Source organism: Ylistrum balloti, unplaced genomic scaffold, assembly GCF_031769215.1.
Source record: "Ylistrum balloti isolate Yb309-2 unplaced genomic scaffold, AGI_CSIRO_Ybal_v1 Utg369624, whole genome shotgun sequence".
NCBI classification, from domain to species: domain Eukaryota; kingdom Metazoa; phylum Mollusca; class Bivalvia; order Pectinida; family Pectinidae; genus Ylistrum; species Ylistrum balloti.
The window spans coordinates 423,861-436,412 of record NW_026781893.1 but is presented as its reverse complement, the minus strand read 5'-3'; the positions used below and the strand labels follow the sequence as shown (position 1 = coordinate 436,412).

General features: G+C 35.9%; 1 protein-coding gene across 1 annotated transcript; it reads right to left on the bottom strand.

Moving 5' to 3' along the window:
- Positions 1-585: 585 nt before the first annotated feature.
- Positions 586-10,467, bottom strand: LOC132550835 (probable glutathione S-transferase 7). Its single transcript, XM_060214931.1, has 5 exons — positions 10,276-10,467; positions 6,373-6,465; positions 2,120-2,235; positions 1,766-1,876; positions 586-770 (listed from the first exon to the last, which is right to left on the bottom strand). Exons 1-5 carry the CDS (start codon positions 10,406-10,408, stop codon positions 606-608), a joined length of 618 nt encoding a protein of 205 aa, XP_060070914.1. The 5' UTR covers positions 10,409-10,467; the 3' UTR covers positions 586-605.
- Positions 10,468-12,552: the final 2,085 nt, after the last annotated feature.

Here is a 12,552-nt window from a genome sequence, read left to right as displayed (position 1 = left end):
ATATTGATGAAACTTCACTTTGTCTTCATTTACCGAGTCATGACGTGGTTTGATATTTAAAGGGTCGTTTCCTAAGAATAGTTACACATGTAAGAACTTGTATTTAGGTCATCACACGATTGTCTTGTTATTCATTGCAGAAACTCGTGCAACAGTTTTGATATTAAAACATATGTAATACGACATAATGTCATTAATGTGACGTCAGGAGATGGCAATGAAATGAAGTCATTAATTCCAATAACACATTTCTGTAATATTTGCAAAATATATACTTCAGTGTGATACAATGAATCAGTAGAACGTTTCAAATCAATACGAAATTATTGAAACTCTCTCTCTCTCTCTCTCTCTCTCTCTGAAAAGATATTTTCGTTTCATGAACATTTGCTGAAAGTGAACCCCAATAGATATGTTTACATGCATACGATGTATACTGCATATGTGTATATTTGTGCATGTTTTAAATTGTACATACGTATGTGTGTTTATCTGTATATCTACATACATATGGATATACATAACAAAAAATAATTTGTTACAGTAATTTTTTTATTTAGTTTTAAGTAACATTAACAATGCTGCTAAGCGTCTGACAATGGATTTTAGATGACGCTTTCAGGACGTTTTTCCAGGTAAGCTTTCAAGGCCTCGTTTTCTTCGACCTTTTGACGATGTGCTGCTAGTTTGGGGAAATCTTTCAGGGCATCTGCATTTAACTGGAGAAAGTCTGTGAACATTTCGTGACAGGCAAGATCTGCTAGCGTCAACTGAAATAGGATACAAAACAGGATCAATTATTCAAAGGTTTATCATCTAGATTTACATCAATACATTACGTCTCCGTTGTTCAGTTACGATGATAATACTATCTACCAAAACTATTGATATTCAATTAATCAAAGACCAATCTCATGTGATTGATTTCTAATCGGACATATTCGGGTCTCTCCGTCAATCTGTTGCTGTGGTCGGGGACCAGTCAAGTTGTGGTTTTAAATTCAAATCACGATATGTGTAAGTTTGTCACTAGTTGAAGTCATTGATCATAAGGCAACAATAATGTTACGGTAAAAATGACTGTTTATCGATTTTGAGAGCTTTTTGTTGAAAATATAACATTTACTGAAAGAAATGTTACAGAAAGCTGAAAAGTATTCCATTGTTGTATTAAACATCATACTATCAAGTGTCCATACTTCATAACTTTGATATCCAATTACTAAACAGCTCTTAAAACAATGTTCTGTCATCACAACTAAAAATGAACGCCTTCAGAGTCATATATTTACACACACTTATATATATGTATGTATGTATGTATGTATGTATGTATGTATGTATGTATGTATGTATGTATGTATGTATGTATGTATGTATGTATATAGCAATATTATTAAATACGATAACAAGAAAGAAGTGACATTCGACCAGTGACCATTAAAATGCCATTATTGTTTGCAAGGAAATGACGACATCACAAGGTCATATGTGTATATTTGTATAAAGCAGTAAACTGAAAACCTGTAAGAATTGAATTGTCTTTGTATATAAACGACACAGTTTTGTCGACATATACAATATCGTGATACATTATGATACAAAGATCTCTCATCCATAACGACCATTAACGTCATAATAAAACCGTGCGATTCTTAGATATACTTGAAACATCATGCTAGCTCGAGAACAAACTCGAATGTAGGTAGTGTATGTTACTACTACAGTAATGTTTACCTACATCAGGTCCATTGTGCATACTTACAGTTGATCCGACGAAGAATCCATTTTTACCTCCGCTGTTTTCCAAGAAGTTTGTTAAGATTTTGGCGAAGTGAGGAATAGATGTTTCCACAAGATTCTTTTTTATTTCCTCCTAATGAACATATGTAACACCACATTAACCTTAACGGATGTGTAAAAAATACTTATTTGAATACTAATTGATTCTGCCGGCGAATGCACAATAAAAATCAATGAGAATTCTCTATTGAATAAGCGCCCTCTTTTTCGAACTGTGTGTCATTTGTACAAAACGTTGCTCTAAATTGCATGTTTGTAAACTACTGATTTTTTATTGCAGGAAATTATAGATAGAAAATAAATAGATGCACTGTACCTTCTTCTCCTCCTCCTTCTCGAAGTACCATTTGACGAAGGCGGTAAGACCGTCCGCGCCGGTATCAATGACCTGGTCGACCAGACATTGTTCCAAAGAGTCTTTGCCAGCCATACCTGAAGAGTAAATAAAATATTAAATCAACCGGTCAGTCATACCTGTATAGTAAACAAAATATTAAATAAACAGGTTAATCATACCTGTATAGACAATAAAACAATAAATAAACCGGCCAGCCATACCTGTATAGGGAATAAAATAATAAATAAACCGGCCAGCCATACCTGTATAGTAAACAGAATATTAAATAAACCGGCCAGCCATACCTGTATAGGGAACAAAATATTAAATAAACCGGCCAGCCATACATGCATAGGGAATAAAATAATAAATCAACCGGCCAGCAATACCTGTATAGTAAACAGAATATTAAATAAACCGGCCAGCCATACCTATTAAATAAACCGGCCAGCCATACCTGTCCTGGAAACAAAATATTAAATAAACCGGCCAGCCATACCTGTATAGGGAATAAAATATTAAATAAACCGGCCAGCCATACCTGTATAGGGAACAAAATATCAAGTAAACCGGCCAGCCATACCTGTATAGGGAATAAAATAATAAATAAACCGGCCAGCCATACCTGTATAGTAAACAGAATATTAAATAAACCGGCCAGCCATACCTGTACTGGAAACAAACTATTAAATAAACCGGCCAGCCATACCTGTATAGGGAATGAAATAATAATTCAACCGGCCACCCATACCTGTCCTGGAAACAAAATATTAAATAAACTGGCCAGCCATACCTGTATAGTAAACAGAATATTAAATAAACCGGCCAGCCATACCTGTATAGTAAACAGAATATTAAATAAACCGAGCAGCCATACCTGTATAGTAAACAGAATATTAAATAAACCGGCCAGCCATACCTGTATAGTAAACAGAATATTAAATAAAGCGGCCAGCCATACCTGTATAGGGAATGAAATAATAATTCAACCGGCCACCCATACCTGTCCTGGAAACAAAATATTAAATAAACTGGCCAGCCATACCTGTATAGTAAACAGAATATTAAATAAAGCGGCCAGCCATACCTGTATAGGGAATAAAATAATAAATAAACCGGCCAGCCATACCTGTATAGGGAATAAAATAATAAATAAACCGGCCAGCCATACCTGTTCTGGAAACAAAATATCAAGTAAACCGGCCAGTCATACCTGTATAGGGAATGAAATAATAATTCAACCGGCCACCCATACCTGTCCTGGAAACAAAATATTAAATAAACTGGCCAGCCATACCTGTATAAGGAATAAAATAATAAATAAACCGGCTAGTCATACCTGTATAGTAAACAGAATATTAAATAAACCGGCCAGCCATATCTGTATAGTAAACAGAATATTAAATAAACCGGCCAGCCATACCTGTATAGTAAACAGAATATTAAATAAACCGGCCAGCCATACCTGTATAGTAAACAGAATATTAAATAAACCGGCCAGCCATACCTGTCCTGGAAACAAAATATTAAATAAACCGGCCAACCATACCTGTATAGGGAACAAAATATTAAATAAACCGGCCAGCCATACCTGTATAGTAAACAGAATATTAAATAAACCGGCCAGCCATACCTGTATAGTAAACAGAATATTAAATAAACCGGCCAGCCATACCTGTCCTGGAAACAAAATATTAAATAAACCGGCCAGCCATACCTGTATAGGGAATAAAATAATAATTCAACCGGCCAGCCATACCTGTATAGGGAACAAAATATTAAATAAACCGGCCAGCCATACCTGTATAGTAAACAGAATATTAAATAAACCGGCCAGCCATACCTGTATAGTAAACAGAATATTAAATAAACCGGCCAGCCATACCTGTATAGGGAATAAAATATTAAATAAACCGGCCAGCCATACCTGTCCTGGAAACAAAATATTAAATAAACCGGCCAGCCATACCTGTATAGTAAACAGAATATTAAATAAACCGGCCAGCCATACCTGTCCTGGAAACAAAATATTAAATAAACCGGCCAACCATACCTGTATAGGGAACAAAATATTAAATAAACCGGCCAGCCATACCTGTATAGTAAACAGAATATTAAATAAACCGGCCAGCCATACCTGTATAGTAAACAGAATATTAAATAAACCGGCCAGCCATACCTGTCCTGGAAACAAAATATTAAATAAACCGGCCAGCCATACCTGTATAGGGAATAAAATAATAATTCAACCGGCCAGCCATACCTGTATAGGGAACAAAATATTAAATAAACCGGCCAGCCATACCTGTATAGTAAACAGAATATTAAATAAACCGGCCAGCCATACCTGTATAGTAAACAGAATATTAAATAAACCGGCCAGCCATACCTGTATAGTAAACAGAATATTACATAAACCGGCCAGCCATACCTGTCCTGGAAACAAAATATTAAATAAACCGGCCAGCCATACCTGTATAGTAAACAGAATATTAAATAAACCGGCCAGCCATACCTGTCCTGGAAACAAAATATTAAATAAACCGGCCAGCCATACCTTTATAGGGAACAAAATATTAAATAAACCGGCCAGCCATACCTGTATAGTAAACAGAATATTAAATAAACCGGCCAGCCATACCTGTATAGGGAACAAAATATTAAATAAACCGGCCAGCCATACCTGTCCTGGAAACAAAATATTAAATAAACCGGCCAGCCATACCTGTCCTGGAAACAAAATATTAAATAAACCGGCCAGCCATACCTGTATAGGGAACAAAATATTAAATAAACCGGCCAGCCATACCTGTATAGTAAACAGAATATTAAATAAACCGGCCAGCCATACCTGTCCTGGAAACAAAATATTAAATAAACCGGCCAGCCATACCTGTATAGGGAATAAAATAATAATTCAACCGGCCAGCCATACCTGTATAGTAAACAGAATATTAAATAAACCGGCCAGCCATACCTGTATAGTAAACAGAATATTAAATAAACCGGCCAGCCATACCTGTATAGTAAACAGAATATTAAATAAACCGGCCAGCCATACCTGTCCTGGAAACAAAATATTAAATAAACCGGCCAGCCATACCTGTATAGGGAATAAAATAATCATTCAACCGGCCAGCCATACCTGTATAGTAAACAGAATATTATATAAACCGGCCAGGCATACTTGTCCTGGAAACAAAATATTAGATAAACCGGCCAGCCATACCTTTATAGGGAACAAAATATTAAATAAACCGGCCAGCCATACCTGTATAGTAAACAGAATATTAAATAAACCGGCCAGCCATACCTGTCCTGGAAACAAAATATTAAATAAACCGGCCAACCATACCTGTCCTGGAAACAAAATATTAAATAAACCGGCCAGGCATACCTGTATAGGGAACAAAATATTAAATAAACCGGCCAGCCATACCTGTATAGTAAACAGAATATTAAATAAACCGGCCAGTCATACCTGTATAGTAAACAAAATATTAAATAAACCGGCCAGCCATACCTGTACTGGAAACAAACTATTGAATAAACCGGCCAGCCATACCTGTATAGGGAACAAAATATTAAATAAATCGGCCAGCCATACCTGTATAGGGAACAAAATATTAAATAAATCGGCCAGCCATACATGTTTAGGGAATAAAATAATAAATCAACCGGCCACCCATACCTGTCCTGGAAACAAAATACCAAATCAACCGTCAGCCATACCTGTCCTGGAAACAAAATATCAAATCGACCGGGCAGCCATACCTGTATAGTAAACAGAATATTAAATAAACCGGTCACTCATTCCTGTATAGTAAACATAATATTAAATCAACCGGTCAGCCATACCTGTTAATTAACAAGAATATATTATTTTTACCAGCCTTACCCGTCCTGTGAAATGAAAAAAAAACCGTCGTCATCAATAATAACAAATAATTATTAGGTATAATGAACACTTATGTTTCAAATGATATCTTCAACGCATTCAATGGTAAAATTACTGATTCTGTATGGTGTAATATTCTTGTTATGTATTCTGATCTCTAAAAATTAAACATTTGACAAGTATGTGTGATGCTGAGAGCATTAACTTGGGCGGTGAGTTTTTAAGTAAAAAATCACTATTAGCGGGAAATTGTTCTTTTTTGCAGTAAGAGAGAAAATGACATGAATTCTACATTGAATTTGGTGTTATGCAAGTGATGTGTATCACGCCTTACCGAATTCCCTGGCTAGATAACGGGCTATAGCTAGACTCTGTGACAGCTGCTTTCCATCCACCTCCAGGACTGGCAGCTGCCCTGTGGGTATTTCTGAAAGAGAAAGAGAAGCATTGTTTGTATGGGAAAATATTCATAATGCAACTTACCAATGAAAACAATTGCAACGACAAACCTACAGATAATCCTACAGACCAATCGAATTACTCAATGTCACTAAATACTGCTTCAATACAGGTCAAACAAGAGGCCCACGGGCCTCAACGTTCAGGTCTTTGGACAGTTTTAGAGTCTGTCCGTCAGTCCCAGAATTGGGGCAAACAGAATAGAACTGATGTATGCATACTTACAAAGTTGTTATTGTTTCGAAGTTTGAAGTCTTGTAATTAAACGGAACTAATAACACTGACTGTTGTTGTAATTTAGCATATTTGACTCATGTCAACTTGAAAGTGGATCAAGGACATTAATTTTCACAAAGTTGCTAGCCCTTCATCCCAACATGCTACAGGCCCAATATCAGCACTCTGCGTATTTTGATTATTACGAAGAAGTCGGACGACGCCGGACAAAAGCGATTGCAACTTCGTCTCAGGTAAATTAAAATTTTGTTAAGGCATAAATGGATACGTCTGAATCGGTATCTGAATCTCTTAATCAAATAAAAAGGGACAATACCATGCAAGATGATTTTCTAGGGTGTAAATATTTCTTTTGTTCGTGTTTGCCCTCGTTTGGCCGATTTCGAGTCTGAGTAATGATTTTGTTTGTTTGTCAATATTTTCTAATTTAACTGGAAATCTATGACTAATAAGAGTATCCTCACAAAGGTAAAATGTGGGTATTATGGATCCTTTTGTTATGTTCTCCATAGAGATCTTCACTGAATCAGGTGATGACTTTCAGTTACCGACAACGAGGACAGAGACAACAATTCAAGTTAACGTAGTAAGAGAATGGAGTGAAATTACCTGGATAAAGCAAGCGTGGTCAACGCTCTGTGTGTGACGTGGGACCTTTTAAGCAATGTTACACTGACTACCAGGCGACACTAATGTGATACCATCATTGACAACTAAAACATGAATGACCTTAGCTTGTCTCTGTGTCTATGTTACTAAGTGATAAGGAAATGTGTTTATTTATTGCTGTAATAGAAGTGAGAGGGGCATAGTTTGTATTAATTCGGATCGCCCTATAGACCAACACCTCAATCTAATGATTAGTTACATATACAACACTTTTATGTCACCTGTGACACAGAGATAATTAGCACTGAGACTTAAAATCGAAACTCAAAATCGACGTTGAATTTCACGACTTTAGAACACTGTAAGACTATTTCACAATTTTAATGAATGCGGAACGCAAAAATAGCAACTTGGTTTCCATTACTGGGTGTTTTAAGTGTGTCTAAAGAAAAACATGTCTACAACATGTGTTATTACAGCGCTTTCAAAGTTTGATATTGTCACTTTTTAACGATCCTTATTCAGTGATAGGGGAGACAACTTCAACTTGCTGCCCGAAAATGTTATAGACGCCCATTGTAGATAGTCGTTGCTTGACTGGTTTGGAATTTCAACCTCAAATAGTCACAGTACGGGTATTCTGTCCCTAAATGTCAGTACCGTGAAGGTTTTACAGTGTATGTAACGCTAATTGCATATTTACATATTAAGCGCCGTTGTACTTAGTTGATTATCTATGAATCAAACAGTATTAAGTAGATCATGATTAGATTCAACTAAAGTCTTAGGTGACCGCGTTATCATCTAATGTATAATATGTCGGCGGATGCCTAAGTTGATGACGTCATAATCATGGTTACGTAATCTACTCTAACATGGATGCCTGATTTCATTACATGATATATTATGACGTTTCATCACTGAATCTTTTCGTAAATAAATTACCAATTAAATTCCGCGGTGAATATCAACCGTGAAACTTAAATATCTCACAGTGATTAACAAATTTGGATCTGCAGAAGAACCTATTCCTTATGCTTTGGTACAATACCGCATATTGTGAAATATTTGCGCATGATAATTTTTTGAGAATTTAACAAAATATGGTAATTTATTTATTCATGTTTTCAGGTGAATTCATTTAACCCGCATTTCTTAAAAATAAATCAACACTGACATTTGTCCAGCTCACTCTATATCCATGTATGGGCCGTCCATCATGGTCGTTTGCTTCAGACAATTGTCATTTATCTAAGTTAAGATAATCCAGCATCATCCGGAATGTAACGAAATAAAAGAACGTAATACCAGGCTCAAGCCAGCAGATAGGAAACTGGGCTGTAAGAATATTCCATTGTTTGTATATAATGTTAGCAATACAGTACACAATGCAAAACAATAGCGTATACACTGTATCCTATACATTTTCTTTCATCACATTACTTTACATTTTTGATAAGTTGTTCATATAGTTTGAACACGTATGTAAAATCAGCCTTTTGGATGTTAACTTCCAGTATTTGAAATATAAAGTTATTTCAGGTCGTGTACCGCACACAGCAAATCAGTTTAGATAACAATATACTCGGGTTTATGATGCTAGGTCACTCATTAATCTCTGACAGGTGATACTGCGGACCTCTTATCTGTTCCTAATCAGGCCCATGTAACATGTGCTTGTCTATATCACAAGGTCGTCTTGCCATACATTTTTTTTTGTCAAATCTTTTAAGTTGATTCAGCACAAATCTAATTTTCTGTAAAATTAGGCAAAATGATGAATTCAAATGCAACATAAAGCCCATCGATTGTATACATTCATCATTATTACTAAAACAAAGATTTCAATATTACACGCTGCAACTGCAACTACATTTCATATACAATGTTTTCTTCTTTTTTATATAATAAAAAGCCTGTTGTGATGATATAGATCTCTAAAAGTAGATAAATAAACATCTACCTGTTTACACATGACCGGACTTGTCTCTGTTTGTCAGATGTCGTTCAGTCAATGTATCATAAATACATATACTCACTTTAAACGGGCAATACATTCAATGTTATCGTAGTGACGCCACTACTTTACTCTGCACCATGGACTACTGCACAAGGTGAAGATACTAAGTGTGTATTATTAACTATACAAGCTCGAGTTAACATGATATAGTCGATATACACATGAACAAGTAAATAATACATACTACCATACTACCCAATACTCATGCAAGACTAACTCTGCAGCGACAGTTTTCGGCAGTTTTTACACAATGCCAAATAGATAGTTGTCCATCCTATGTCCTATAAAATAAAAGAGGATTACCCTGTCACACTGACAGATTCCCGTCTACTCTAGTTCTATACCTTTCCTGACACCTCAATTAGTAGCCCCTATCTGTAGAAAATCAAAACTATGTCGGACCCTAGCTTAAATTATTCCTGGCGAAGACTTCAGTGCATGTGTGATATACGATAACTTTTCTGTGTTAACATGGCGTTGCGAGACATCTCTGCCTGACCCTTGTGTGATTTAGTGAGCTAACACAGGACATAATAGATATCATCACTGAGAGTGACCTTTGTAAAAAGCAAGTGACACTTATTGACCCCGAGGAATTTATAATAAAACGTCCTTTTGTTTAGTGCATTCCTAAAATTTAACACGAGGAGCATAATTCTTTGGACGCATTACTTTATTGAAGCCCTATAGGTATCTATAATCCATTTTGACCTTGAAAACGCGAGAAAACAAAAGTTATATAATATATTTTAGCACTGGATTGCGTCAATTGATCAGCATTCCTGATGGGTATGTAAAGTTAACTATTGAATTATGAATGTCAGATACGTTTGCCCCTGGTTTTAGACAGCTTAAAGAACGGGAAGCTGTTGTGAAGTGTTGTGGATTACATGTGTACCATTTAAAACTTACTTGGCTTGAGTGCAGGCCAGTCTTCGAACGTAATGCGATCCTCTTCAAATGATTGTCCGGCAGCTGTGAGGGTGAGACGAATTAATTCGCCTCTTCCACGGACAGCAAAGTAGATGAGTTTGTAAGATGGCATCTTGTTCGATAGGTGATTGCAGTGTAGTGTTCTGTGATGGATGTAGCGATCAACTGGTGATTCGGGTCTTATGATACACGTATATAAGTCCTTGTGATAACGAAACTTGTTCAAATATTTGTGCTTGTACTTGCCCGCCGTCAAAGGGGTTCAAATCCAGACCCGTGACATGGACTATCATTTTACTGACCCAAAAGTGACTGCGAATTAATTATTGGGCAACGGAATTTCATGTTTCATTGTTTCAAATTTCACGTTTTATACAATAAGTGTAGTCTGACCTACTTACAATACAAGCTTGTGATTTCTAATCCTATTCTTAATTAAGCAGTACTATAATAGTGGACGTCCAGTTAGCAGAGGTCGACGCCGGTGTACCGTCAAAAAGTGACCCAGAGTTAAAACCGATCCGGGGTTAATAATCTACATGGCAAAAGTTACCCGGAATAATTATTTCAAGGTAGAAATCTTACCAGAGTGTCCGTAGAAAAAAAACCCATCTCGATATTTTCTGATGTTCGTCGCATGAATAAGTGACTTAAATGCTTTTTGATAATATTCATATATTTCCATTTACTTTACCTCAAGTTTCCTGTGGTCTGACACAGGACTTTGACATTTTGACATATCACATACGAATTCTATCTGTCAAAGTCTGTAGTTGTCGGAGAAAACTCTGTCTCATTTGTTGCTAATGGAGATTTTCTCTCCTATTTTTTCTAATTAGCACAATGTCTTTGAACTAGGCATGCGTATTAGTGGTGAATGCTCAATGTGGCCTTTGCTCACAGATTGAGATGAAATCTTACCGTATTCAAACCTTGTATTCGGTTCCAGTGTACAATCATTAACATAAAGCCTTTTGAAGTAAAAAAAAAAAAAACATGGCTTGGATTATTTTCCGTGGTGCTGCGTTTAAAACAGATCCCGGCAAGGCCCGATCGAAATCTTGTTAGCAGAGTAATGGCCCTTCAAAAATTTCCAGTATTGTAAAGTCATACTAGGGGACTGCAGAAATTAAATATCTCGGATGGCAATATTATTATAATGTAATATTATTATGATAGTATTATAACAAATGGGGTTTATGCTAAGAAATACGCACTAAGGTCAATAATATAGGGGTGGGGAGAGGATGGGGATATAAGGCAATATCGGGATCGTTAAAACTGTATGATGAATGGAAAAACACTGTTTATGGACAGGGTAAAAACAACATAAAACAGTCAGTGTCTAAACATGGAACTACAAACATTTATACGTACGCGTCAGCAGCCCTGATTTATGGTCGAAGTTTACCTCTGACTTTTAAGTTTTCTTTCTTTTATAATGTATACGTGGCTATTTATACCAATATTTCCTGTCATGAAGTATGTTAAAGCCAACAGTAAACGTACTCTTTGTTTTTCATTCCCTGCCTATTAACAACACAGCAATTGTGTATCCTGTTATTTTACTAATTTTATCACTTCGAAAAGCTAATATTGACATTTACGTTGCAAAGTATCTAGCTAAAGCTTACCATCCTTAGTGTTTGTATATGGCGGTATAAGAGTAAACGATCTTTTCATTAATAATATTGGTTGTAAAAGTGAGATATCACTCAAATTTATATAAACGGGGATTAAATGTGGAGAGAGACTCCTAGATGTTATATTATGTGATGTACGTATTTGCAAAAAGAACCACTGCAGCCTCTTTTGCATGAGATGATGTGATATGAGATATTTCCTTTAACTGAACAATATAGTACACAATGTGATACAGAGAACTTGTTCACAAAGACACTATTTTCCAAGATACTACGTACTGAACTCCGCAGGTGTGCCTTTGAACTTAACATTGACAGCAAAATGTTACTTATGATAAATCCTAAATTATTTCATAGTCACTGCAGAGATAACTTTTAAATCATCAATGGGTTATCATTCGTTATCGGCAAACAGTGTGGTTTACCTCGTGTTCTCATCATATGTCTTTATACTGAATATAGTCAACAAATCTATTGTTTTTCGACAATATCAGGACCTAAGTTTTAATAGTCGTGATGTTCGGAAATGTATTCCGATAGCACATTGAATGTAAGGATGAAGCACAACGAAAAGAGAAAATGAAAATGCTCTGGTGAATTTTCATCATAAAGT

Bases quoted from the DNA above. Each gene is read 5' to 3' on its own strand.
- LOC132550835 (XM_060214931.1), bottom strand. From the start codon at position 10,408: ATGCCATCTTACAAACTCATCTACTTTGCTGTCCGTGGAAGAGGCGAA. The intron at 6,466-10,275 runs GTAAGTTTTAAA...TTTCTCTTTCAG, and splicing joins CTGGCCTGCACTCAAGCCAA to AAATACCCACAGGGCAGCTG. The intron at 2,236-6,372 runs GTAAGGCGTGAT...TTTACTCTTCAG, and splicing joins TTATCTAGCCAGGGAATTCG to GTATGGCTGGCAAAGACTCT.